General features: G+C 51.1%; 8 protein-coding genes across 8 annotated transcripts; 6 read left to right on the forward strand and 2 right to left on the reverse strand.

The window, feature by feature from the left end:
• Positions 1 to 239: 239 nt before the first annotated feature.
• On the forward strand, positions 240 to 1,367 carry BP01DRAFT_292880 (putative metallo-beta-lactamase domain protein; the record flags this gene model as incomplete). The annotated part of the gene is made up of 4 exons (XM_025571711.1): positions 240 to 323; positions 414 to 426; positions 504 to 863; positions 943 to 1,367. 4 exons carry the CDS (start codon positions 240 to 242, stop codon positions 1,365 to 1,367), a joined length of 882 nt encoding a protein of 293 aa, XP_025432858.1.
• Positions 1,368 to 3,066: 1,699 nt separating this feature from the next.
• Positions 3,067 to 4,864, forward strand: BP01DRAFT_293282 (glycosyltransferase family 20 protein; the record flags this gene model as incomplete). Its single annotated transcript, XM_025571729.1, has 5 exons — positions 3,067 to 3,370; positions 3,471 to 3,843; positions 3,905 to 4,275; positions 4,322 to 4,661; positions 4,714 to 4,864. 5 exons carry the CDS (start codon positions 3,067 to 3,069, stop codon positions 4,862 to 4,864), a joined length of 1,539 nt encoding a protein of 512 aa, XP_025432859.1.
• Positions 4,865 to 5,350: 486 nt separating this feature from the next.
• BP01DRAFT_355288 (nucleic acid-binding protein) lies at positions 5,351 to 6,547 on the forward strand. The gene has a single exon (XM_025574651.1). The coding sequence runs from the start codon at positions 5,608 to 5,610 to the stop codon at positions 6,397 to 6,399; it is 792 nt and encodes a 263-aa protein (XP_025432860.1). The 5' UTR covers positions 5,351 to 5,607; the 3' UTR covers positions 6,400 to 6,547.
• A 350-nt stretch (positions 6,548 to 6,897) lies between these two features.
• BP01DRAFT_315955 (putative spindle pole body component) lies at positions 6,898 to 10,743 on the forward strand. Its single transcript, XM_025572573.1, has 5 exons — positions 6,898 to 7,136; positions 7,372 to 7,457; positions 7,585 to 7,793; positions 7,937 to 10,358; positions 10,421 to 10,743. Exons 2-5 carry the CDS (start codon positions 7,398 to 7,400, stop codon positions 10,457 to 10,459), a joined length of 2,730 nt encoding a protein of 909 aa, XP_025432861.1. The 5' UTR covers positions 6,898 to 7,136; positions 7,372 to 7,397; the 3' UTR covers positions 10,460 to 10,743.
• A 721-nt stretch (positions 10,744 to 11,464) lies between these two features.
• Positions 11,465 to 15,567, reverse strand: BP01DRAFT_372751 (60S ribosomal protein L7A; the record flags this gene model as incomplete). Its single annotated transcript, XM_025576753.1, has 5 exons — positions 11,465 to 11,665; positions 11,725 to 12,234; positions 12,322 to 12,396; positions 15,042 to 15,428; positions 15,499 to 15,567. 5 exons carry the CDS (start codon positions 15,565 to 15,567, stop codon positions 11,465 to 11,467), a joined length of 1,242 nt encoding a protein of 413 aa, XP_025432862.1.
• Positions 15,568 to 15,932: 365 nt separating this feature from the next.
• BP01DRAFT_372752 (translation initiation/elongation factor MRX8) lies at positions 15,933 to 17,154 on the forward strand (the record flags this gene model as incomplete). The annotated part of the gene is made up of 3 exons (XM_025576754.1): positions 15,933 to 15,993; positions 16,069 to 16,525; positions 16,725 to 17,154. 3 exons carry the CDS (start codon positions 15,933 to 15,935, stop codon positions 17,152 to 17,154), a joined length of 948 nt encoding a protein of 315 aa, XP_025432863.1.
• A 1,038-nt stretch (positions 17,155 to 18,192) lies between these two features.
• Positions 18,193 to 21,706, reverse strand: BP01DRAFT_239795 (F-box/WD repeat-containing protein). The gene is made up of 3 exons (XM_025571256.1): positions 21,218 to 21,706; positions 18,454 to 21,120; positions 18,193 to 18,401 (listed from the first exon to the last, which is right to left on the reverse strand). Exons 1-3 carry the CDS (start codon positions 21,512 to 21,514, stop codon positions 18,276 to 18,278), a joined length of 3,090 nt encoding a protein of 1,029 aa, XP_025432864.1. The 5' UTR covers positions 21,515 to 21,706; the 3' UTR covers positions 18,193 to 18,275.
• Positions 21,707 to 23,942: 2,236 nt separating this feature from the next.
• On the forward strand, positions 23,943 to 26,803 carry BP01DRAFT_293101 (putative meiosis specific protein Hop1; the record flags this gene model as incomplete). Its single annotated transcript, XM_025571721.1, has 10 exons — positions 23,943 to 24,161; positions 24,227 to 24,249; positions 24,314 to 24,530; positions 24,579 to 24,858; positions 24,917 to 25,082; positions 25,132 to 25,435; positions 25,496 to 25,771; positions 25,831 to 26,053; positions 26,102 to 26,295; positions 26,348 to 26,803. 10 exons carry the CDS (start codon positions 23,943 to 23,945, stop codon positions 26,801 to 26,803), a joined length of 2,358 nt encoding a protein of 785 aa, XP_025432865.1.
• Between the last annotated feature and the right edge of the window lie 154 nt (positions 26,804 to 26,957).

A 26,957-nucleotide genomic window follows, 5' to 3' on the forward strand; every position in this document is an offset into this window, starting at 1 on the left:
AAACCTCTGGGGTGGTTATATCTGCAGAATTGGTTTCATCATCAGGCACGAATAACACACCTTCATTCAGATTCCATAACAATCAGCGTTGCTTTCGTAAGCAGAACCCCGCTTGTCTTCATCAGACTGCTGATCCCAGATGATAGCACATCTACTACCACTCAGAGACTCAATCTGCTTTCAGAGGCCAGTCAGTCGCAGATTCAATAGCCCTGTAACATACCACATTGCCTTGCAGCATGGCGACCCAACTTGTTACTCTGCCAGAAGTGGAACGATTAAGTTCATCCGTGTTGAGGATCTTGGGCGGCAACCCGGGCAAGGTTCGTCCCATACTGTCTCAATAGTACACATGCAAAAGCCTGCAGCATGGCTTACGCCTTCTTCTGTCTGATCTTTGTATGCTATTTTAGTTTACACTTCAGGGTGAGTGACTTCTGAGCGCGCACACATTGGCAAAGCCTTGAATGCTGCAGACCTCTGTTCTAATCATGACTGGACAGGCACAAACACATATCTGGTCGGGCAAGGCCATCAGCGCATTCTCATCGACACGGGCGAAGGCAGGCCATCCTGGGCATCTCATCTCAAACGTGTACTTGCGCAGGAGAATGCAACTGTACACCAGGCCCTGCTAACTCACTGGCATCACGATCATGTCAGAGGTGTACCGGATCTCGTGGAGCTTTGCCCTAATGTGACCATCTACAAGCATGAACCTGGACCTGGCCAGAGCAGTATCGAGGATGGGCAGGTCTTTAGCGTAGAGGGCGCAACCCTGCGGGCGTACCACACGCCGGGCCATACGGTAGACCATATGATGTTTGTGCTCGAGGAGGAAGACGCCGTATTCACGGGGGATAGTAAGTGGTCTCGACAGACGTGTTCTTTTGTTTGATTCAGCATCGGCATTACTGATGCAACTGCTCCTCGTGCTGCTAGATGTATTGGGACATGGAACCAGCGTGTTCGAGGACTTACGAGATTACGTGAGTAGTCTACAGAGGATGCAGAATCGGGTTTCTGGCCGCGGATACCCCGGCCATGGGGCGGTGATTGACAATGCAACGTCCAAAATCTCCGAGTATATCAAGCATCGCCAGCAGAGGGAGGATGAAGTGATGCGAGTCCTGCGTTACGGACAGCCCGATGTTGTCGATGGCGAATCATCAATCCCCCAGGAGAGAACATTTTGGACTCCCCTGGAGCTGGTGAAAGTGATCTACAAAGACGTCCCGGAGAACCTGCATTTACCGGCTTCCCATGGCGTACAGCTTGTGCTACAGAAGTTGGAGGATGATGGTCGAGTGGTTCATGACAGGGATCTGAATGCATGGAGCCTGGAGCGTGGCAAATCCCCGCTTTGAGCCTGTCTGGGTTTTTGAGTGGCTGCAAGACTTCCTACCGTGAGCGACATGGTAGAAGCAGGGAGTATAAGTTAGCTGTGTTCGGGAATTCTAGGAATCATAATATTGTTGTGAAAGGAAGTCAGTCCTCATCCTCAGCTTCGGAGGGATGGAATGGGTCATTGAAGGTGGGTGGTGGTGGGGGGGAAGAAAGGCTAGACCCATCTACTGCTGGGAACTTCTTTGGGACGAATTCGGGCAGCCGAATGAGTCTGAGTTGCGGTCTGCATGGAACCGACGTCTGCTTCGTGTTCATACTTTTGAGCTCTGGGCTGATTTGACATCGGAGCCGGTTAATCACCCATGACTGGTCTGATGCGTATGACAGTCGCAAATTTTAGTGTGTAGAGACATTGGTGGTTGTGGATTACGCCTTGCAGCCGTCATCATATGCGCATCTGGGCGGGGCGAATCAAGTTGAGGGACCGATTTCTGACGGGGTCCTGTTCTTGCTTGAACATCCTGGCAGGCTAGCAGCGCAAAAGCATGAAACGTACACCAGATGTTCTAGAGTAACTGCTAGATACTCGCACTAAGTTAAGTGTATCGATATGCGAAATATGGACGATGAATGGCTGGCAGCGAAAGCCACGCCGAGAAATGGGGGTGAATCCGCATTGTGACTTCATTATTTGTTCCGTTCCCTGCCTTTACTGCGTTTTATGGTACTGTTTGTACTTGTCCCGTACTGTGTGTAGTTTTGACTTGGTGGTTGTACTGTGTAAATGAGTATCAGTAGGTAGTAATTGTAGTAAAAATGTAGTAATAGTTCTTTCCCCACCCCACCTGCTTCTTCCTCCCTCCCCCTCCCCCTCCCCTCCTCCTGCTCCCAATCTCTAATCTACTTACTTATCCACCATCTCATCATCATTGAATCTGTATTTTTCTTCTTCCCTTCCCTTTCCCTCTTCTCTGACTTTCAACTTAACTCGCCATCCAGAATTCAAACAGAAATCGTCCCATCCCCACAACACCACCCAAGAAAAAAACCGCAGAACAAAGACTAGGACTGATTGCCGTTGTTGGATGTGCAATTGTTTTCCGCCGCCCCACCACTGGCTCAGTCGATGAACTTGCTAGTGAGGAAGCTGAAGTTGCTGGATTCTCTTGATCTTCTTGCCCAAACCCAAGCCTGGGTCGGTTGGTCCGCGCGCTGCCCGCTGCGGTGAGGTCACTTTCGGCCGCTGTTCCCCGCTACTACCAACCCAGTATTGACTACTTCCTTCTCTGCCTTCTCTGCCAACCAAGAAGAGTCCTCTGAAGCCCTCAAACTACTCCGGTTCCTTTCTTCCTCTAGTGTGCCTTTCCCGTCTCATTCCTCACATCTCCCATTCTCATCAGGGACTATTCTCCCCATTCCGATTCTTTGTCGGAGTCGCCAGTCCCCCCCAGTCCTGCCGCTCAATCTTCAATTTCTTGTCCTACCCCTCCCTCCCCGCCCGCGTCCAGTCTTGTCTCTTTCTTCTATCAATTTAAAGCCTTGGGATCTCTGCGACCCCTCCAGATAACCTTTTTATTCGCCTTCTCGCGCCTGATCCGACCTCCGATAGCTATCCTCCTTTTGTGTGCTGATTCGGATCCTGCTCATCGAGTCGACCGCGCACCCTCTCGCTAACTACTTCTGCGCCCTCCCTCTCCCCCACCCCGCATCACCGCCAATATGCCTTCTCTCGATAACCCCGTTCCGAACGAGGCAAGACTTCTGCTCGTCTCCAATCGCCTTCCCATCACCATCAAGCGATCCGAGGATGGCAGGTATGACTTCTCTATGTCGTCTGGTGGACTAGTCAGTGGACTTAGCGGTCTGTCGAAGTCCACGACTTTCCAATGGTACGGCTGGCCTGGTCTAGAAGTCCCAGAAGAAGAAATTCCCGAGGTAAAAAAGCGTCTGAAGGACGAGTATGGCGCTATTCCAGTCTTCATTGATGATGAACTCGCGGATCGCCACTACAACGGATTCTCCAGTCAGTACTCTTCTCACCCATTGCGTCGCATAGTCGGCGCAATGGTCTAGAATACCCGATTCGTGACGGGCATAGCTAATCGCTCGTCGGATGCCTGTAGACTCGATCCTCTGGCCTCTCTTCCATTATCACCCCGGTGAGATCACTTTTGACGAATCTGCTTGGGAAGCATACAAGGAAGCCAACCGCCTCTTTGCCAAAGCCGTTGCGAAAGAAGTGCAAGATGGAGATCTGATCTGGGTCCACGATTATCATCTGATGCTGCTTCCGGAGATGCTTCGTGAGGAGATCGGCAACAGCAAGGAGAATGTCAAGATTGGTTTCTTCCTTCACACCCCCTTCCCTAGCAGTGAGATCTACAGGATCCTTCCTGTGCGTAATGAGTTGCTGCTTGGTGTCCTTCATTGTGACTTGATCGGCTTCCACACCTACGATTATACTCGACACTTCCTGAGTGCCTGTTCGCGCTTGTTGTATGTATTCACTCGGCTGTGCTTCTCATATGTAACCCGAAGTTACTAACTAAAGCATCAGGGGTCTACCAACCACACCTAACGGAATTGAGTTTCAGGGCAAACTCATCGCCTGTGGCGCCTTTCCTATTGGGATTGACCCCGAGAAATTCGAGGAGGGCCTCAAAAAGGAGAAGGTCCAAAAACGCATTGCCATGCTGGAACAGAAATTCCAGGGCGTTAAGTTGATGGTGGGTGTCGATCGCCTTGACTATATCAAGGGTGTTCCTCAAAAGCTGCATGCGCTCGAGGTATTCCTTAGTGACCATCCCGAGTGGGTTGGCAAGGTTGTCCTGGTTCAAGTAGCAGTTCCCAGTAGACAAGATGTGGAAGAGTACCAGAACTTGAGGGCTGTGGTGAACGAACTCGTGGGTCGAATCAACGGCAAATTCGGTAGGTGCTCCCGGAATTTCCTGGGATCTTGCTAATTGAAACCCAGGCACTGTTGAGTTCATGCCGATTCACTTTTTACACAAATCAGTCAACTTCGACGAGCTGATTGCCCTCTACGCGGTATCCGATGCTTGCATCGTCTCGTCCACACGTGATGGCATGAATCTCGTCGCCTACGAATATATTGCCACCCAAAAGAAGCGCCATGGCAGCTTGGTTCTCTCGGAGTTCGCTGGTGCGGCACAAAGTCTGAACGGCAGTATCATCATCAATCCTTGGAACACCGAAGAGCTTGCAGCGGCTTATCAAGAGGCTGTAACAATGAGCGATGAGCAGAGGGCTCTTAACTTTTCCAAGCTGGACAAATATGTCAATAAATATACAAGGTATGTCTGATTCCGACAGTGCTGTACAGGGACTTTTGCTGATGCAGCTTAGTGCATTCTGGGGCCAGTCCTTCGTCACCGAGTTGACTCGGATATCGACTCAGTCGGCGGAAAAGTTCCAAGCCAGGAAGGCTTCTCTAATCCCGGGCCCCTCCGATACCCAAGAGCATACAAATGGCGTCAAGGCTTCACAGGAAGCATAGGCATAGAATTGAATGCCACTAGCTCAGCCTGCCTCCAGAAAGCGTCGGGATTGAAGAACCTGCCGCGGTAGATTCGGGTATCAACTTGAATTTCAAGTGTAAGGCGTGCTTTCTTAGTTTCTGTTCGAGTCATTTATTTTCTACCGTATGGAGTACATTAAAAGAGTTATTGCGTTCAGGCAAATGGTTTCATGGTTGGGTTGGGAATGTGACTTGGGGTGTTGGTGTGCTGGGTATGTAAATGGAGCATGTTTTAGAATAATCTCAGCTACTTATCCCTCATTTTATTGCTCTAGCCTTGTGAGAGGGCACTCTAACCATGAACTACTGTGGAGAATTCTTGGTTGTCGGAAAAATCGTACATAGAGCGCATCGTGGATCTGATGCGGCGCGGAGAATGGCAAGTGCAAAAAGTGCAAACAGACCCGAGATTTCAGAAATTCTCGGCCAACTCGTCCGCGGCCGCGATGTTCCTCCGACCTGGGATCTAGCCGTGTTTTGAGATCCAGCATTATACCAACACTCATTGCGCTCTGGGCTCTGCTGCGATCCCACTATATCGGCTCTTACATTCTGGAGCAATCTATTCACTAGGGAATTGCCCGACTCTCCCAAGCCTTGCGCAACCGCAACATCCACGACTGAACTGTGCGGACTTTACAGTCAACCGAGTCAGCCGTGTCTAAGAACCGACTCGTTCCACACCCTCATTCGATCTTCTTTCATACCACAAAGGCTTCACCATGGCATTTAGCAAAGCGCTTCGGGCTTTTCAGCCCCTACGAAACTCCATCCTTCGCACCCCCGCCCCAGCCTCTCAGCTTCTCCCCAGACCTACATTTTTCCAACGATCAATTGCCACGACGTCCCCCAGGTTCAACGAGCAACAATCAGAACAGCAACTGCAGCAGGAGCAACAACCAGTGGAACAAGCAAACACGTCCCCCGAAGTCTCTTCCTCCACGACCGCCGAGTCTAGCGTCAAAACAGAGGTCCCTCCCTCCCTCCGCCAATATGCCTACACACTCAAAAAGGGCACCGTCACAGCCGCCGGACGCATGGAGCGCACCGTCACCGTCATGCATTCCAACACCGAGTGGGACTCCCACCTTCGCAAGTACTACCCCAAGAAGGAGCTCATCAAGGTTGCCGACCCCCGTGAATCGCTGCGCGTCGGCGACGTGATTGAGTTCTCGTCTGGGTTCCCCAAGAGTCGCAACGTGCGCCACGTGGTGACTCGGATCATCACGCCCTTCGGTACACCCATCGAGGACCGCCCGGCGGTACTGACGCGAGAGGAGTTAGACATCGAGCGGGCGGCGAAGAGGAGCGCTAAGTGGCAGCGCAAGGAGGCCCGGATCAGGGCGGGCGGTGGTAAGGCCAAGCCACAGCAGCCGTCTGGTGAGCACATCGGGCGCATCCGCAAGTTGATTCATGAACGGCGGGACTCGCCTGTGCCACGCCTTTGGTCGGAGGCTGCTGAGACTACACCGGCTGCTGAGGATGCGCCTGCTTCTGAGACCACCAAGAACTGAGCGAGTTACTCGGGGTTCCTCCGTATCTGGGTTGACTATAAGGCTTTTCTTGCTTTGTCTCCGTGATTGTGTATGGTTTGTATGTAAACCTTGTGTATATTATAGCTACTGGTCATATGGCATACCATGAAATCTTAGTTTATTCGGCTTGTTGAAGTACTTGTTGAAGTAAAATCCATACAAGCCAGATCCGGGGGATAAGAGAGAACTTGCTCGCATCATACAGAACCGAGCCGGCCTATACTTCTGCACTTCCCGCGCAAAACGCATCAATGATATTCAACAAATAGGTCGTAATTGGCTTGTTCTCAGATCTAGTGCTTGGGATCAAATTGACCGCTTCATCGATCTAATGGACGGTGTTACCTGCCAAGATGATCAGCTTTTGTCCCCCCCAGTTTGCGCAGTGCGGGCAGCAAAATTACGGCTGCCAAGCCATCTTTGGGTCGCGAAGTTCCCCCAGTGACTTTGCTTTTGCCCGTTGTTTACGTTCCCTCACTTCTTCCTCCCCGCTCTTTGTGATTGTGATCGTTTCCCACTCGACATCCTTGGCCTTGAGGGCTTGTCTGTTTCAGAAAATCGGTTTTGCTCTAAGCACCCTCCTAAACACTCGGGACGGCTATATCCCTACCAAGACCCCATACTGCGTGCTGGCCGTTGAGTTCCGGAACCACGCCTTGTCTCCGTTTACCCTGTTCGCCCGTGCACGAGATCTGCAACGCTCTGCAAACAATCAAGTACGTATGTCTTTGTGGGATGATATCTTGGACCCTGCCAAAAGAAAAAGCCAGAAGGGAAACAAGTTACTTTTATTGCTTCTGGAACAACCTGATATGCAATCCAACCCCTCGTTACGCGCGGGCGTTCGCCGTTTTGGGGGACTGAGTCTCAAACAGACGCAGTTGAATGTTATCAATCTCTATTTTCACTGGATCGCAAAAGCTAACTGTCTCTTCTCCTCTTTCTTATCAGAGCAACTTTCCACTTAATCCGTCATAATGGCTGACGGAGAAGAGGACTTCTCTTCCTTGCCATTGCCCGAACGGTTCGCGCACAAGGTTAGCCCTTTTCTCGATCAACCTCTCCCCCGCACAGCTTTCAGTCCTGCTTCGACGGCCCCTTCGTGTATGTGTGTGGCGAACTATACTGACTCCGCGCCGCATTGGCAAACCGCCCTCATTGTAGAACTGGAAGGTACGCAAGGAAGGATACGAAGATGCGAAACAACAATTCGAGAAGACGCCTGACGAGTCGCATCCGGTATTCACACCATTCATACAAGACCCTGGTCTCTGGAAAGGGGCGGTGGCAGATTCCAATGTAGCGGCTCAACAAGAAGGTCTCGGGGCCTATTGTGCATTTGTGAAGTTCGGTGGTGTGCAGGCTTGTACGAGGTAAGCTTCCTTATCCGTCTCAGACATTGGTTCAATCTGCGTGAAGGACCCTTTTGTCTCTGTGTCGTGGCATCCAAGCGGAGCGAGTCCGTCTTTTGTGTGCATAGTAGCTCAAGACTGACCGGGATGTCCTGTTCCTCTAGAACGCGCGCAATCACAATCCTTCCTATCTGCGAAAAAGGTCTCATATCAACACGACCAGCCGCCAAAACGAGTGCGCTTGAGGCCCTGCTACTGTGTGTGGAGATGGATAAGGCCGACCCCGTTATCGAAGAAATGCTGCCCGCCCTGTCACATAAAATGCCCAAGGTGATTGCGGCCGCGCTGGCGGGGTTGAAGGCGATTTATCACAACTTTGGGTGTAAGATTGTGGACCCGAAGCCCGTGCTCAAGGCCTTGCCCAAGGTCTTTGGACACGCAGATAAGAATGTTCGCGCGGAAGCGCAGAATCTCACTGTGGAGCTCTATCGGTGGCTAAAGGAGGCCATCAAACCCCTTTTCTGGGGCGAGCTGAAGCCTGTTCAGCAGACGGACCTGGAGAAGCTGTTCGAAGCCGTCAAACAGGAACCGCCCCCGAAGCAGGAGAGGCTTACGAAAGCGCAGCAGGATGCGGCGGCTGTCGCCAGTCCTGCGCTCGAAACTGGAGGAGACGAGATGGAAGGAGTTGAGGAATATGGAGAGGATGAGGCTGAAGTCGACGCTTTCGACCTCGCGGAGCCAGTGGATGTAGCAGCTAAAATACCCGGCAACTTCACAGAACAGCTCTCTTCCTCAAAGTGGAAGGACAGGAAGGAGGCTCTGGATGCCCTCTATACTGTGCTGAACGTACCTAGAATCAAGGATGGGCCGTTTGATGAGGTTGTTCGGATGTTGGCCAAGTCTATGAAGGATGCTAATGTTGCAGTCGTGACTGTTGCAGCCAACTGTGTTGATTTACTTGCGAAGGGATTGCGCAGCGGGTTCTTGAAGTATCGAGCCACTATTATGGCACCGATTTTGGAGCGGCTAAAGGAGAAGAAGCAGAGCGTTGCAGATGCCCTAGGTCAGGCACTCGACTCGGTCTTTGTTGCAACCAGTTTGTCGGAATGCTTGGAGGAGATTCTCGAATTCCTCAAACACAAAAACCCCCAAGTCAAGCAAGAAACGCTCAAGTTCCTCATCCGCTGCCTTCGCACCACCAGAGACGTGCCGGATAAGCCGGAGGTCAAGTCGATTGCAGAGGCGGCTACCAAGCTACTTACCGAGTCTAGCGAGGTCAACCGTGCTGGAGGAGCAGAGGTTCTAGGTACTTTGATGAAGATCATGGGTGAACGGGCAATGAACCCTTACCTCGATGGACTTGACGATATCAGGAAGACGAAGATCAAGGAATTCTACGAGACGGCGGAGGTCAAGGCGAAGGACAGACCTAAGCCTATTGTTGGCCCGCCAAAGACAACTTCTGCGGTTGGCAAGAAGGTTCTGGGTGGTAAAAAGCCAGCGCTTGGGACAAAGAGGCCTGCAGCTGCAGCTGCTCCTCCTCCTGTCGAGGAGCCAGCCCCCGCACCGTCCCCATCGAAGCCCGCCACGAGAGCTATTCCGTCCAAGCTGGGTGGGCTTGCAAAGCCTGGTGGCGGCGGCCTTCAGGCCCCTGGAGGTCTCAAGAAAAGGCTTGCGGGTCAGGCTGGTCTGGCTTCCCCTCAAAGGCGTGTCATGTCACCTCCTACAGAAGATCAGCCACCGCCGCCTGCCGCGCCTCGACTTGGTCTCGGAAGGGGCCTTGCTGGACGGCCAATCGCCAGGCCATCCGCTCCAGCTGAGCCAGCTCCAGCTCCAGTCCCAGTCGCACCTCAAATGAGTGGCATGTCTGCCGCTGAACGTGCGGAATTGGAAGAGCTACGTCTTGAGAAGGAGCGATATACCCGCACTATCGATGATCTGAAATATGACCGAACCAAGTTGAACTCTCAGATCACAGAACTCCAGAATCAGAACGCCCAGCTCATTGAAGACCACACCAGGGATGTCCTGAGCATCAAGGCTAAGGAAACCCAATTGGTGCGAGCACGCAGTGATGCCGAAGCGGCAGAACAGACAGTCCAAAAGCAGCAACGAGAGATCGAGCGCTTGAAGCGCGAACTTGCCAGAGCTCTACGCGCCAGTGCTATCAGCCCACCGAATGCCCTACCCGACAATATCAGTATCTCCGAACCAGGATCTCTATATCAAGATCCGGGCCACACTGGCTACAATCCGATGTCACGAGCTGGACTCCACATTGGATCGCGGTTCGATACCTCGCGGCCGCGTAGCTATGCATCCACTAGCCCGAGTGAAGAGAAAGAAAACAACGGCATGGACTCTCCAGGCCTCAGTGCCAGAGATGGCGGCCTGGGCCGACGAAAGCTGAGTCCTACATTCGGCACCGGCTACTCTGGCTTAGGGAGCCCCACGCGCTCATCTGTACGGGGCTCCGGCAGTGCTTCGGGCGAGGAGCAGCCTACCAGAACCACGGAGCCAGCCGAGAACTGGAAGAGAGCTGCAGAAGTGACGAGTCAGCTCAAAGCAAGAATCGAACAGATGAAGGTAGGCATAGCCTCCATCCACCCCGAACTGGATCCGGTACTAACAGAGGGTACGACATATAGGCAAGGCAGGGCCTCACACGACCACCCGCTCAGCGCTAATGACCGAATGACCAAATAACCAACTTCTACCTTGATTCCCTCCACTACACACCATTTCCTTGCTTTGACTGACGTCGACATTAATTTGCACGTATCATGTGCACGGAGCTTCCGAAGAACCCTTTCTATCTTTCTTCTTCTTCATCTATCTATATCATCTCAAGTTCTTGCTACTTTTAACCTGCTCCACCCGATAGCTTTTCACTCTTGTTGACGGTGTAGGCCTTGTCATCGCGTGATCAAGGGGCGCAAAACGGTTATTCAAAAGAAAAAGACGATGCGCGGATGGGGGGGGGGGGGGGGTTTTTTGGCTGTGTTTGATTTTTTTTTTTCTTTCCCAATGCTGGGTCCATAGCTTTGCCATACCACATACCACGTGTTGTTTTTCGCTGTATAAATGCATTTCTTGTACCTTGATTCTCGATTTTATGGGATGGACTTTTTTCACTGCTAGGATGCGATGGACTAGAAATTGGTGGTTGCAGTTTGCGTGTGGTTTCAATTCTGGGTGTTCTAGGTGAGCCTAAGGCGAAAACGCCGGTTGATTGAATTTGTCAATGTAGCGTTTCATCTACCATCTACAAAAGAAAGGGATCACAGAGGCAATTGAATCGAGGGGGAGGTCATAAGAGCCTCTTGATACTCAAGTAGTCTACGGAGTAGATGAAACAGAACACAGAACACCGTCCATGAATGCTTGGCTTCAAATTGTTCTCCTCAGTTTACAATGAACGGGGTGCGATACCTCTACAGATGACGAAGGGAGAAGAGGATACATGTTGAAGTCTTAAGAAAAATAGCATTCATGGGTGGGGGTATCTGCAAGGCTGTACATGTGGAAGGGGAAAAAAGAAGCGCGCGTCCTTGGAGGATGGTAAAAAAGTTCGTTTCGTTGGGGGTATAAACTTTTGGTTGTTGGTAACCCGTCAGTGCAGTGAAATTGTTCCAGTTCACATAGCTAAGCTTTTTTTTTTGGTTCTGGGGATCTAGTGACACGAGACTAGCTTAGACACGGATGGCACCCTCAACGGCCTTGCGCTTCTTCTCCTGGCGGGCGACAGCCTTGGCGCCCATGATACCACCACCCCAGTGGCGGCGGGACTCCTCGTACTTGTCGGTGTAACCCTCCTTGATGGCGGAGAGGAGCTTGGAGAACTCAGCGTTGTCCTCGGAGCGGACCTCAGTGAGAGCGAGGACAGCAGCGGTCTGAAATTGAATTGTTAGGAAGATTTCCAGGGTGAATCTGTTATGGGAATTTATCATACCTTCTTGTGGACGACGGTACCGAGACGAGCCTTGCCCTTGACGATGGCGTAGGGGACACCCATCTTGCGGCAGAGAGCGGGAAGGAAGACAACCAGCTCGATGGGGTCGACATCGTGGGCGATGAGGACGAGGGAAGCCTTCTTGTTCTCGACGAGGCCGACAACGTGGTTGAGACCGTACTTGACGTTGTAGGGCTTCTTGGAGACATCCTCCTTCTTCTTGCCCTCAGCGACGGCGGTGGCCTCGACGTGGAGACGCTCCTTCTTCTCGGCCTTGGTCTCAGGGCGGTACTTGTTGAGGAGCTTGAAGGTCTGGGCAGCGGTGTTGCGGTCCAGGGTGCTCTGGAACTGAGCGATGGAAGGGGGGACCTTGAGGCGGAGGTTCAAGATCTTCTTCTGGCGCTGAAGGCGGACATACTCGGGCCACTTGACGAAGCGGCTCAGGTTGCGCTTGGGCTGGATGTCCTGGCCAATACCGAAGTTGCGGGAACGCTTCTCGATGAGAGGGTTCTGGGTAGTCGTCAGCATATCCGTTCACCCACCAAAAGTGGTCTGCGAACTGCAACTCGCGGTTCGGTAACAGGAAGATGTGCTTACCTTAGCAGCCTTCTTGGAGCCAGCCTTACCCTGGGGGTAAGGGAGGGAGGCAACCTTCTTTCCGGACTTAGGGGGCTGTCATTGAGAAAAAAGAAGAAATCAGCATCGTGTGCTCCACCATGTTGTTTTTTTTAAGCTGAAACTCTTCTTTTTGAACTCTAGAGAGATCGTAAAATTGACGCAGAACCCAAGTCCCTTTCGCATCCTTCATAGACTGTGTTTCAAGTTTATCGAGATGGAAGAAAGGTATTGAAGAACTACGTGCAATTTTGCGACTCCAGCCAAATCATCACTGATTCCGCATCCCTCGAGAGGGCCCAGCGAAGGGTTCCCGAGGTCCGCGAAATGCAGCGGAAAACATTGCGATCTCAATTGTGTGTGCGAGATGCAAGCCAACCGACTTCCTACAGTCGTGATGTTTCACACGACATGTCGGTGCTCGGTAATTTGTCGATGACAAGGTGAGTTGTCTCTCTCTCTAGAGAACAGAGGAGTTTCCCTTCTGCTTATGGAATTTGGAAATCTCAAATGCTTACCACCATTTTTGTCGACTGAGATCCGCAGCGGCGTTGAGTGACGGGATTGACGATCAAGAGAAGAGAAGAAAGAAGAGAAGTAATTTGAATTTCGCCGACAAAAGGCTGCCGCTGCGTCTGTGGGCCGCCTTCGGATTAACCCCGCTGCCGAGGTTCCAGACAATCATCATACACGTGACTAGGGCTTCAACCCCCCGGCAGAACAAGGCGGTATGCTGGGCTAACTCCCGCAGTCAGCGCACGGACAGTGCGTTCTGAGCTTGGCATCTGACCCGCGCGGAAAATTCAGGAGACAGCAGCTTGTTTACTCCGTAGTTAGTACTACTAGTCAACTACCACTGATTAGTTCACCAAGGGTCTGTTAAATGTTCACGAGCGCTCTGTCTCTCGTCTGGCCCTATCGAAGCATCTTCCTCATTGACTGCATAAACAATCTTTTGCTAGCACCCTCCAGATACTCTTCAGAGTCCTCCAGTGAAACGGTGGGATCACTTCGGAGCTTTTCCATTGGCCTAGTTGAACGAACTATAACATCAGATACTTGAACTGATTGAAAGACGATTTGCGAAGAAACTCCGCAGGTGGAGGGCCGAGCATCGCGATTACTCCGGCGAGAAGTTGCGCATCAGAATGATGTTCATGCGGCCCTCTGCCGTCAAATAGATGGTGATCCTCAAAGAGATCCCAGATCTTGATTTCTCAGTCAACCCACTTATCAACGAATAATTAGACAAAATTTCCTGGTTCGTAGCCTACCAGCACTTCAACGTTCTATATATCAATCTTCGCTGTCCAACTCATCCCAGATTCACCTTGGGAGCGTGGTAGATGTCGGGCTGTACCAATTCATCGTGACCTGCTAGTTCGTTACTGCTGCATTACTCCGTTCCTGCTGAGAAGGTCTTGACTTTGACCCTTCCCATCTATCACCATTCGCCTCAAGTCACGGATTTGCTATCATAGGCAGTCATTATTCGCTCTATGTTGGAGCTAGCAGTGAAGCCACGCACGTCTCTGACGATCGAAGCTCTCAAGGAGCATAACAAGGGAAACACGCCTTCTCGCTCCTCTCGCGCGGTTTGAGATGGCTCTAGAGGAAAGCTGCACGCTGTGGGACGGCCCAATAGTTCCTCCATCCTCTCCTCGCTCCTCACAACAAACGCGGTCCATCAACCCGTCCAGATATATGTGTTGGCCTCTCGGATGAAAGCGCGATAACTGCTTTGGAGCCTAGAAAAGGTCTCAATGCCGCAAGAAGCTCCTTGCTTGATTTGCAAAATAGCTCTAGTCTTATCAGTGATCCATACTTCCATCCCACAGGGAATTCGATCTCCCTTCTGATTATTGAGGCACAGGACGCTGCAACTGGAGGAATTCTTGACCAGGCGCAGAATCAGGCTGCTGTCAGTGGCTCAACCGCGCTTCAGATTCTTAAAAAACATGTCAGCTCTGAATAAAGAAAGCCAAGACGGGATTGATATAGGCAATCAGCTTGAGCAAGACTCCATGCTAAAGCTGGCTTTCTCTGTAACTACCGAGGGGCCGATCCACAGATTATGGCTATACTTCCGGTCGATCAAGGGAGACTTGTGCATGGCATGCGTGGGAGCTCGAAAAACAGCTCTAGAAGACGGATCCATGGACCTCTTACGCCATCTTCTCGCGAGCTTACATAGGGGAACGGAGAATTCAGAAATATTGTTCTTAGCACACTCTATAACTTGTCTATCGTGAAGCTCACACTTCTAGACATGACTGGATCGGATGATTCGCAGCTTCTTTGAAATGCGTTATGTCCTGATGCAGGTCCAGATACTTTCAAGGAAGACTCATGCAGTGGGCGAAGGTGTCACTCCTTGCGTGATCCATAATAAGTTTCCGGGAGTGCTCATCAAGTCTGTCCTATTGTTAGCAATTAGCAAATATTGATGACCTGATGGATGCGACTACAAATAGCACACCCAAATAATTGAAAAAAAGATCAATCATTACACATCAATAGCTCGTCTCATCCTATTCTCGTATTCATATTCCATCCCCTACCATCTGCAAAACCTCATCAAGGTATTATTCCGTAGGTCATTATCTCCACCCACCCAGCCCAGGTAACCCACCCCTCCCAATGCCCGAACTGGCCGCCTGGATTGCCCTCCTCTTCCCCAGCTGACCCTCTTGGCTTTTCACCCCAGCCACGATCTTCTCGATATTCGTCTCGACAACCACCCCACCGACGATCATCTCGCCCAGCACCGCGTGCATCGTCTCGTACCCGAAGATGAGATCCAGCTCGCAGACGTTCTCGAACATGCGGTCCAACGCCTCGACGAAGACCTGAATCAAATCGATCAGCGCCAGAGGCGATTCGGTGGAGGTGGAGATCATGATGAACGAGAGGGTCGCGTAGGTGCGGTAGGTGATCTGGGTGGGCGCGTCGGAGGGTCCGTGGGCGGCGTTGGACTTGGCGCCGCGGGAGAGCAGAGGCGGGAGGGGGAGGAAGTTGCAGGCGCTGGGGGGTCGTTGAGAGACGAGGTTGTAGATCTGGGTGATAAGGGTCTGTTTGGTTTGGGTATCCTGGAGGGGGGATAATTGGTCAGACAGTATGTCGGCGGGGTTCATAATCCGGAGAGAACATTATTCTCACAATTTGAGTATAGAACTTGGTCAACCGGGGTTGACCGTTGTTGTTGAACACAAGGACGGCATTGATCATCTTTTTTTTGTGGTACCGCGCAATCGGAGGACCGAGCGGTATGTCGTTTTCTTGAGAAGCGTGGGATCACGGTATGTCAAAGACAGGGCAAGAGTCTGTGGAGGTTTGAAATGTGTTTCAATCTCAAGCAAGTCCAAGTCCAGTACCTGCAGTGAAGGTATCTCCGAAGTTCTCCGCCCTCCCCTCGTTCCCCTCTCCTCCTCGCCGTCTTATCGATTAGGCGGTGGAGTGGATCATAATCGACCTTCCATACCACCCACCGCCCGGCAGATTTCCTCGCCGCGGAGAGAATAGCTAGAGTTGTCTCCAAATTTCCCTTAGTTGTGCTCACCAAGTCAAACACATACAACATATCACCGATCACTATGAACCTCCGACTCTACACTCTGACCTCCTCGGTCAGGCCGTTACAGGCCCAATTTCATCGTTATTTCTCCTCAACAGCAGCAGCGAGGCACAACACCTCATCGGAGCCTGCCTCATCGGACTTTGTCCCACTAGACCTTCCCCCAACGACACCGACAAACCCCAATGCGCCAAAGAAGCTCCTCTCCGAACTCCCAGCCACCGTCTTCAACGACTACTACGAAACGCAATGTCCGACGGAAGGGCAGCTGGCCTATGCCAACAAGTTCTTCACTCCCTCGCGCCACTCCCCGGTCAAGCTCTGGTCCGCCAGCAAGTTCCGCACGACACCGATCGAATCGCACGAGCCGGAGGTCTGCTTCCTGGGCCGCTCGAATGTTGGCAAAAGCTCCCTCCTGAACACGATCATGGGCGACGAGATTTGTTACACCTCGTCGAAGCCCGGTCGAACCCGCGAGATGAACGCCTTCGGCATCGGTGGCACCAAAGGCGGCGAATCGAAGATCGTACTTTTGGATATGCCAGGATACGGTCATGGAGGTCGCGCCGAGTGGGGTGAGGAGATCATGAAGTATTTGGAGAAGCGGAAGCAGTATGTAGCACCACTCACCTCAAGCAACCTCCCACCTCCCCTCCCCCATCTTTCCCCAGCCCAAACCACCTTCAAACCCAACAGCACAAGAAGCTGAAGCTTACAACCACCGACCACATCCCCGCAATGCCTAGCACACACACCCGCATCCTCACACATGACCAGCACACTAACCAAACCCTACCCCAAAAACCCATAGACTCCGCCGCGTCTTCGTCCTAATCGACGGCCACCACGGCATCAAGATCTTCGACCGAAAAATCATTCGCCTGCTCAGCGAATACAACCTACCCTATCAAATCGTCGTTGCCAAGATCGACAAGATTCTCGCCAAGCAGACAGGCCAGCTCAAGTCCGGCGTCACGGAACGAGGCATCGCCGCCCTACAAACCGTTCACCGGAAACTGCGCCAGTCGTTTGCCGCCATGGCACGCGACTCGCACGGGCCCCCGCCCCTGGGGGAGACTCTGACCTGCTGTGCGGCCGTGCAGCGCGCGCCGGGCGACTACATCGGGATCTCGGCGATACGATGGGCGATTATCAAGGCGGCAGGGTATGATGCTAATGTCGATGCTGAGGGGAATGTTATCAAACCTGAGAAAGTGAAGGCGACGACGAAGAAGTCTTAGGCGCAGGGCACAAGTAATACTGGTTCTCTGGTAAGGAGGTCGGCGCAAAAACAGACTCTCACGGATAACAAGCGTACGATTGGCTATATAGCGTTGGATGGCTCGCTATCTGTTTCGAACGCGCGCAGATTCTGAGGGAGAGTCAGACAGTAAGGTGCAAGAGAGATTGGTGTGGGACTTGAGGGCTGCTCGCCCTCCAGGAAGTTCACCTTGTTCAAGGCGCCACCACTTATAGCACAGAGAGAGAGGTTGAATAACTGATACTTTGGTTTGTTGTGCACCGAATAGTGTCACTTGGAGCAATAGTTAGGCGCTCCAATCGAAGGCACTGGCGCTGATTTGGAAAACAACACATGATTCGACTCTCTGCTGCCAGCATGCACATTCGCGGGTTCGACATGCATGCACCTGGCCGGAAGTTCACCTGCAGATATTTCAATTAATCTCAAGCTACTTATCTCTCTCGGATCTGGAGTCCAGCTCCAAGCTTACATAGACCTTCAGGCCGGGAGATTCGACCAAAAGGGTATCTATGGGTGCCTGCTTGATCCTGCCATGGTCGTTAGCGAGCGCGATGTATTATTTATTACCTGTACTTTTATTTGTCAACCTTGACTCAGACATATATGTATAAATAGAGAGATTAACCAAAGTCAATCAAATCAAGGGCATGTTCATTGTTTTCTATGGCAATTGAGCATTGAGACAACCGCATTGTGAGCTGACTATGTTTAAAGCATGAACAAAGGTTAAAGCCTCGGGGGGCTTGAGATAGTTTCAGATGCATATGGACATAGAACATGCAAGAAATAGCGTAAACGTATGTAATCAAGACAATAAAAAAGGTGACCTCAAGACCAGACACGACGTTTTGATGCCACAACGCCCGATCCGTCATTATGCCGCATACCACAAATATGCTAACCACGCTATGCAAGTTCTCATAATAGAATAGATTATCCATGGAGGGGTATCGTAAATATTTCATGGCTGGAGATGTTGAGTAAAAATAAAAGGATAAAGCGGCCGCTTGCAGTTGCCTTGATATATCGACAACAATTCTTGAGTCAAACCGCTCGGTCTTGAGATGAGAGGCCGGACAACGAGCATCAGCGCCAGCTCTAGACGTCCGAAAGATCGTAATCCTCGTCAGTGTCACCGATTTCGTTGCCCCAGCGATTAACGACAATGCGTCTGCCTAGCTGGTCGCTGGGCACGCCGTCACGGGAAGCACCAAAATCAAGTACCTAGAAGTCGTTAGTCGACCAAGTCATTTCGGAAAGCAAACACACTACTCACCTCGATGTAGGTTACTTCATTACGTTGAACTGCGGCGACGCAGCGGCGATCATTGAACTTGACTTGCCATACTCCACCCAGGTCGGTGAGAAGGTCTCTGACACACTCTCCAGTGCGAATGTCCCACATTTTCAAGGTCCTATCCGAGCCCGAGATGACTTTCTGTCCATCATGCTGGAAGCACGTGATTGCCCCTGTGTGGGCACTCAGCATGTTCTTGCATTGACCAGTCTCCGGGTCCCAGATTCGCAAAGTGGAATCCGCAGCTGCCGATACCAAACGATCATATTTCAAGTCAAGTAATCCAACGAGAGAACTGTGGCCTTCCAAGTTGAATAAGAGAGATCCTGTTTCCAGAGACCAGACTTTGACCATGACGTCCATTGCTCCACTGATACATCGATTTCTTTTCTGGTCAATGACGACACTGTAGACCTTTGATGTGTGACCTTGAAGTCTGTGCACAGTTTCTCCCGTTGAGATCTTCCAGACTCGCACTGTGAAATCATAGCTGCCGCTTACCAACGTATCTCCGTGAGCTGCAATCGCTCGAACGGAGTGCTGGTGACCGGTAAGAACACGAACAAAATACGGGCAATCGGTATCATCCGAGTGAGGACCGCTAGGGTGATACTCAGGGTCGCCAGGCTTCGGAAGCTTCCAGATTCGCAGGTTAGAATCACGAGAGCCCGTGATGATGAGCGGTTCTTTCGGCATCATTTCAGGAGATCCATCAGCCTTCTTTCCCACTTCTGTTGGTAGGACGATCTGTAAGCAGCGTACAGTCGAAGTGTGCCCGTGGAAGACCTGAGTGCACTTCGCCTTTTCTATGTCCCAGACTCTGACCGATCGATCAGTAGACCCAGAGACGAGAGTGTTTCCGTAATATTCGAGAGCCCAAACACCACCTTCATGACCTTCAAGAGTCGCTCTTTGGACACCAGTTTTGGTATCATAGACATTGATGTTTGTGTCATCACTTCCAGTCAAGATCTTATCGGTGTCGAACTGCAAACAGGTGACGACGTGATTGCCGTGCGCCCCAAAGGCAATGTGTCTTGGTTTAACATCTGATTTCATCCAGGCTTTGTGAATGGCATGATGACGCTGATACAGCGATTTGTAGAGATGAAGTCCTCGTAGCGTTGGCAGTCCTATATCTGGATAAGGGATCGCGGCAGCGGCAGCATTCGCGGCAGCATAAGGACCTTCCGAATTCGACACTTCCGTCCTCCAGTCTGCAGGCTCAGAGTAATCTGTTCCACTAGAGGAGATCTTCCTCTTTGTCAACTTTCGACTTGTAACACGCGTGACAGCTTTCCTCTTCGGTCGACGACTGAACGCTGATGTTCTGTCACTTGACTCGGCAAGCGATGTCGTAACATGATTGTGGCCAGACTCGTCGTCAGACTGGCAAGTTGGCAATGCACTCAAGTCCTTTTCATGGTCCTCACTGCCACTGGGGAATTGCCACCCCCATCCCTCTCTGATCGCTCGTTCCAGCTCTCCATTCGGAAGCTTGTAGCCGTCTCTGTCGAAAAGCTCTTTCCATGATTTCTCGTCAGAGTTGATAATATGTCGCCATCTTTTGGACACCTGCGCAGCTCGGCACATGGTCTTAACATCGAAGTACTTAACGATATTAAGACTGAGCTCGGTCGGAAGAGCGGACAAGAAATCGCACTTGAGGGCCGGGTTCACAACATCGGCAACGAACTGCAAGGTCGGCTTGGGACAACGCGTGAGCAATTTATACATAACCCAGGTCTTCATCGCGTCCGGTATGGCTTCAAAATAATCCAGGATAGCGGGAATCTCCATCAGCGAAGCAGACTGCTGCGTTACCGATCCTGAAGAGCCTTCGCCGGGTTGCTCAACATATGTCGCCTTGTCCTGTACATTGCGCATAGTACTCATGGCCTTCGTATCATTATTTTCGAAACTCGAGTCCGTGTCAACTTCTGGATCTTCGGCAGAGTCAAATGACGAATCGACATTCATAGCGTTCATAGCAGCGACCGGAGATAGGCTAGGACTAGGCAAACACATATCTTGTGCCATGATGTTATCGATATACACCCGCTGTGACGCGGACTCCATGGGAGGTTGCAGAGAGTCATCGTCTGGAGCACCGTACCCGGAGTCCTGACTTGCCGCCGCCCCCAACTGAGGCCTGCTTAAGCTTGATTCGGTGTCATGTCGAACCAACGGCCTGCTTCGGTCTGAGACTACAGTCTTCGTGCGGGACGGTTCTCTCCAGGCATTGTTTCCGGGGAAAGTTCCTTGTGATTCGAGTTCGGAGGATAACGGCGATCGTAGCAATGATTCTCGTCGACTGTTGCTCAGATTGTAGACCCTCCGTCTGGGGATAACGCCCTCTCCCGCGCTGTTGTTGCTCTCCGTCTCCGGAGTGGCGAGGCCAGCGGTCATAGGATGGGCTGGTGTAGGAGCTTGAGAACGAGACGAGCGGATTGAGGACTCAGATGGGACGCGTGAAGAATTCGCATGAGTGAGCCGGTGACTATTCTCGATGTCACGACGTTTCGATATAGACAGGTGATTCACGGGTTGGGAACGTCGAGCTAGCTGGGCTTCATCTGAGGTAAATGAGGTTACGGATCGTACCATACCATTCGAAGCATTCAGTGCGACTGCCTTTTCTTTCAGCTGCGCGATAATTAGCCCAGACTATCCGATTTCGACAGGCGGAGAGAAAAATGAACTAATGTCGAAGGCACAATGCATGTGGATTACAATGACATACCTCCTTTAGCTTGGCAGCCGTGTCTTCGGGTTCATTGAACACAACCTGTTTCCCACCAAGTTCAAACTTTATGTTTCTCAGTGCTGACGGGGTAGGAGATGACGCCAAAGGATACAGCTTCGGGTCGAGTTTTCGCGTTGCCTGTGACCGCCTGAAAATCATAGGTGGGAAGGTGGTGGTCGTTGTGGTCGTCGTCGTCACAACCGTAGTTTGAGTGGTAGGAGGATATGAGAACTGTCCGACAGATGCTTCGGTAGAGCCAGGGCCAAGGCCATGATTGTTTTCCTGATCCTCCATGGCGTGCCTCCTAAACTTGGTGCTGCAGGAAACGATAACGTAGGGTGAGATACGAGTCTGAGAGACTGTCGCGCTAAGTAGCGTAGTCCGGGTGGGCTCAGGGTCGATAATGCGAGGAAGTATGCGGCATCGAATCTATTCTAAGACTCTTTGTAAAGCTGGTGTGGTAGACAAAGGCTTTTATAGTCGGGCGAGGAAGCGTTATTTGTGCGAAAATCGGCTAGACTCCTATCGAAACAACAAGACGGTGTTAAAGAGGGTCGCCAACACAATACACGCCCGTCACAACCATTTGAGTGCCCAAGGAGAGTTGGGGAAAAGGAAGTCGTTAAAACATGTCCGTGTCAGGCGAGAGGATTAATATTTAAGGCGAATAAATGAGGAGTCAAGAGAAAAGGAAATGAGAAGAGGTGAGCAAGGAATGGTTGAAATGGTTTAAGTGAAGGTGAAGGGCCGTGGCGTGCTTCGCTGACCAAGAGGCTGTTTGGGCGGCGGGTGAATTATGGGGGGAGGGGGGGGAGGAGGAGGAGGGAGGGAGGAAGTGAGGGTAAGGGAAGGAGAGTAAGTAAAGAGTTAGTAGGTAGAATTGGAGAGGAGAGGAGACCAAGACGGGGGGGAAAGTTGGAGGTGGTTGGTGGGCGAGTCTTGGGTCGGGGCCTTCTTTTCTGGTTAGAAGTTTAGTGAATTAGTAGTTACTAACTAGTAAAATGGGCTAGTTAAAATGAACTACTAAAATAGTTGATTACTATCCTACTAGACACTGACAGTTATTAGGCGGCAGATCATTTAGGAGACCAACCTTGAACCACCCACTTGACCAGGTTGACCAAGTCTGTCAACTGAAAATTCAAGATGAACACAACTCTCCGTAACCACTGAACGGAACTTGTAAGAAGTCAAGAAGTGATAACATCGGCTAGCCCAAATCTGGTCGCCTTCCCGAGGTCCTCCTTGGGGCGAAATCGTCACAGCTCCCCCCTCTGCAACTTGTTTCTCCGCAGCAGCAAATTCAGTGACGACAGCAAAGAGGCTGATAGATTAATCTGGATTGTACATCCAAAGCAGGTGGTGCAATAATTCCCTACACAACAGTGACCACCCAAAAAGAGAGAGAGAGAGTGTGTGTGTGTCTGTGAATTAACTTAACAATGTCTCAAACGAAAGGGAGGCAAATTCTTCTACTAAGGTAAGAGAGGCAACGAAAAACAGGCGGCTAGGCTAATCACAGCTACTACTGGGTTTTGCCGTCCTGCAGACTCAGGGCTCAAATTTGCCCATTGCCCGAAACGCTCGGTGACCTGACGCCCAATCATTTCTCCTGAGACATGTAGATTCATACTACATGGACTGTATACCATGTTACCTCCCGTGCAAACTCATGGCATCAGTAGGTTCCCGTTGCCCAGCACCACCAATGAGCCTTTTCATTGCTCTTCACTATCAGTGCATCTGACACTTTTTTTTTGTCTTACTGTTACTCTGGATTACTTCGGCTTTGTTTGTCCTCATGCAGATTACAACAATCTTGCCACTTGCCCTGAATACACGTGACATGGTGGGGTTTTGTAGATGGAGATGAAGATGGTGATGTTCATATACCATGTTTCTTAGAGGCTGGAACCAATCTAAGCAGAGGGAAAAACTTGTCTCTTGAGTGCGCAGCATCATAGGGGAACGGAAAACCCCACTAGGCAAATTCAGTGAATGAAATAAAGAGAATACTGTGTAAGATGTCGGAGACTTGCCAGGGACAACTTAATTGCGGGGAAGTGCCAGATCAAACTTTCAGACCCGTCTCGCTATCAACCTGAAAGCGGCGGTCGGTTACAATCCAGTTTTCCCTCGGCTGCAGACCTTGAGTATTGAGTATAGAAGCCGTTAATTGAGAACGCGTGGAGCTTGACTGATCGGTTCTAGCCCGGTTAATTGATTGGATTGTGTCAAGTGGCATTTTGCAATATATAACTAGGTAGCTACTAAGTTACTACAGTACATACTATTTCCCGCTGTCTTCCCTTCGCCTAAGTAATCAGCCACTGAGAAATCTCAGGCTGCAGCACCAATATTCGCGTAGATCAGAAAAATAGTATATCATCAAAATTGCTGTCGTTACATGTCTACTAATTTATATACATACCTTACCTAATCAACCGGTGAAATCTGCTGGCAAGAAGAAGAAGAAAACGCAAAAACTAAAAAAAAGAAGAGGCATGGGCTGCACTGTACATTCCCCGTGACTTCTGATGTCGTCAACCCGCGTTGGGGTCGGTCTGCTTTACCCGAAGATTACATTGCTTGCTCATCTGCAATGTTACTCTCCTTGAACTCCGGAGCCTCCCCCCTCTCTTCCCTGTGACTCCTTCCATTGATCAGACGTACCATACTGCATTCTTCACACTGCATCACTCATCGCGCCCGCTTCTCCAGCATGGCGAGGGTTAGAAGCTCCAATCCCCTCCCCCCCTCCGTGCAGTTACAGCCTCCGCCTCCTCGCCTCCTTCATGACCCGGCTGCGAAGATCGGGCCCACTGCCGATGGCCAGACACAGGCCGTCATTGGAGTTTCCCCCAGCTTAGTGCTCAAAGGAAGTATATCGCAGCAGCAGCAACAAAGTCTGGAGATGGTCCAGATTATGCTGCATGTATCGGTAGGGCCTTAAATTTTCATTTTCCTGTGGCCTGGTCACCCGATATCCGCCTGACACCTAACTAGTTTGGTACCTTGTTCTACCTTCGGTTCGTCGCGTTTCCGCCTCGATTCGCTATATAGCTAGAATCTCATAGATGTATCATGCCCCAGGGAATTTCTACCATTGCCCTGCTTCGATGACAGGGATCTCAAGGAGGCTCAACGCGATAAGAAATTCTCCTACCGCGAGTTCCTCGACCGGAAGACGCCATGCCCGACTCTGGAGTCGAACGCCCAGGTCCCTTTCGGAAAAGGCAAGCGAGGTCAGCCGCTCAAGGTGATCATTCGAGGCTCGGATCCCAAAGCGGATATGATCCTCGACATCTTGGTATGACGCCGGAGTCCGTCACACCCTACGGCATACTGACCTGCGCAGGAAAATGGCATCTTCGACGCACTGAGCAAGAACGTGCTGGAAGCGATCCAACTGACCGTCCTTGTTGATAAGAATGCACCGGAGAATGTACTCGAGTCGTACACTTTCTCGTTCAAGTACTCTGGAGAGTCCGGAGATATCAACAAACGCCTCGAAAGTTTGTCGATAGAGCCAGTGGGCCTTGTTGCCGACATAAAGTCTGCGCAATCGGCCAGGGTAGGCCTGGAGACGATCGTGAGGCGGTTGATCACCCTCAGTGCATTTTTACCAGCACTTCCGAGTGAGTATACCCCCTTCGTCCTGAAAATAGCTTTCGTTAACGGAGGATGATCATACAGACAAACGTAATCTAGGTGTTCATTTGTTCTACACTGATAATTGCCCTCCTGAATATGAGCCTCCGGGCTTCAGCGGAGCTAAAGATGACACGATCAGGTTTCCCCACACAGATAATTGGAAAAGAGAATCGCAATCATGCGGTCTGATGGACAGTGGCTGGCATACGTAAGAGACCCTGGATCTTTGTCCTGGCCATGTAGCTAACTGGAATCAGAGTGGGGCTAAGAGTCTCCTCAATGAAATGGACTGGGCCTGATCCGGAAGGGTCAGAAGCTTTACCCCAGATTCCATCTGATCTCGAACACACTGATGTAGTCAGAAGGATGGACGACGTCGGATTCGAAGAAAAAGAGAGCGAAGCTGCTATAAATGTTATTGAACAAAACAACAGCACAAAGGAAGCCGATCCGCCAACTCTGGACCCAGTCCCTTCACCGGGGCCATCGCAGAAGGATGATTCATACGTTGAGCCGACCCAAGATGCTATTGAAAGGCTGCAATTGCAGAAGATGCTGGAAGTGAGTGACACATATCCGCAATGAGCGATTCATCCCGCGGTAGGCGGCTGACCAGCATAGACGCAAGCTTCAGATTCTCTCTTCAATGGCGATATGTCTCCCACGCAGCCTATTGTACCTAGTGAACGACCCGAGTCTCCGGGATCAAGCGTCTTAACACCTCTGCCACCCTCACCACCACCAGAAGCTCAAAAGCCGGTTCTGTCTGAGGAAAGCATTCGTCAAATCAAGGAATATCGCAAAGCTCATGGCTTGGATGTTTCAACAGAGGAGGAAGGCCTAGGCAAGGTGAAATGTCAATGCGGCTGGGAAGGTGAGGAAAAAGCGAAGGCCATGGTGAGTAATCGATCGGACGATGTCGGGAGTGGAATGAAAACTAAGCTGCATAGATTGAGTGCTCTTTCTGCCACTCGCACCAACATCTGGCCTGCTACGGATACACTGATAGCGACGACCCCAGGTTACCTGAAGTCCACGCTTGTTATCGGTGCCTTCTTAGGCTTAAAGAGGGCCCAGTACTCCAAGAAATGACTAGCCTCGTTCTTCTTAGGAGGGCCATTCAGATTATACAGACGGAAGGCTATCCGAGCCATACCTCAACTTTTACGGAGAAGCTTCGTGAGTGACCCGCTTCTACCTTCTGCACAGTACTCTGACCGCGTGCAGATTGCAACGGACAGACGGTCATTCAGATGACCGACGTGCTCAGAAAGCGTGAGCTGTTGGAAGCGACACCGGGATATAAAAGTAAAGGTTTTATACGCAGGGGCTTGCCAAAGTTTTTCATTCCCGACTCCGAGGAAGTGCGTCGGACAATCCAAGAAGAGATTCTGGATCCGATGCTCAAGATTCGACACCATGTAAGTCTACTCGTGCTCACGAATAACCCCAATCATGCTAAATATACCACAGTATAAATTACCAATTGGTTCGCAACCATCTACCGAGTCGACTAAGTCGTTGATTGATAAAGAGCGGGAAGCGAGCAATGAAGTCACGAGCCGAGAAACGGACAGTAGCCCTACGACCAAGCCAAGAGAAAAGCGCGATACACAGCCGACGGAAGAAATACTGACGGTGACTGGAAGTGAGACTCGGAGTCGCAAGAGGAAACAGTCGTTGCCCGAGCCAAAGGAAGACTCTGAGCAACGCGAAAAGTCGACACCAGACCGTCTGAGTGGCAGAGTCACTAGACTGAGCAGTCGAAGGGAAAGCTCTCAGGGGACCACCCAAGCTCCGGGCCCCAAAACACCTACCACCACCCGCGAAAGAAGGCGGAGTAGTCTTCGAAGGAGCAGCAGAAAGCGCCGTAAGATCAGCAATTACTCCAAGCTCATTGATGTTGGGGCCGACGAGTTCGATGCATAAACCATGCGACTCGTGAGGTCTCATTAACGGATTGCGCATTGCCCATCCATCCCCTCACCCCCTCCGGTGAACCATGACAAGCTGAATACATCATTTAAACTCCAGATGCCACACACCGGTCATATTATTAATAAAGTGAAACGAGGACCCTGAG

Source organism: Aspergillus saccharolyticus (genome assembly GCF_003184585.1).
Source record: "Aspergillus saccharolyticus JOP 1030-1 unplaced genomic scaffold BP01scaffold_9, whole genome shotgun sequence".
Classification (NCBI taxonomy): domain Eukaryota; kingdom Fungi; phylum Ascomycota; class Eurotiomycetes; order Eurotiales; family Aspergillaceae; genus Aspergillus; species Aspergillus saccharolyticus.

Coding starts and splice junctions, on each gene's coding strand:
- BP01DRAFT_239795 (XM_025571256.1), bottom strand. CDS start 21,514: ATGGAGGATCAGGAAAACAATCATGGCCTTGGCCCTGGCTCTACCGAA. Junction 21,121..21,217: donor CGGCTGCCAAGCTAAAGGAG/GTATGTCATTGT, acceptor ATTATCGCGCAG/CTGAAAGAAAAGGCAGTCGC. Junction 18,402..18,453: donor ATGAAGTAACCTACATCGAG/GTGAGTAGTGTG, acceptor AACGACTTCTAG/GTACTTGATTTTGGTGCTTC.
- BP01DRAFT_355288 (XM_025574651.1), top strand. CDS start 5,608: ATGGCATTTAGCAAAGCGCTTCGGGCTTTTCAGCCCCTACGAAACTCC.
- BP01DRAFT_315955 (XM_025572573.1), top strand. CDS start 7,398: ATGGCTGACGGAGAAGAGGACTTCTCTTCCTTGCCATTGCCCGAACGG. Junction 7,458..7,584: donor CCGAACGGTTCGCGCACAAG/GTTAGCCCTTTT, acceptor CCCTCATTGTAG/AACTGGAAGGTACGCAAGGA. Junction 7,794..7,936: donor GGTGTGCAGGCTTGTACGAG/GTAAGCTTCCTT, acceptor CTGTTCCTCTAG/AACGCGCGCAATCACAATCC.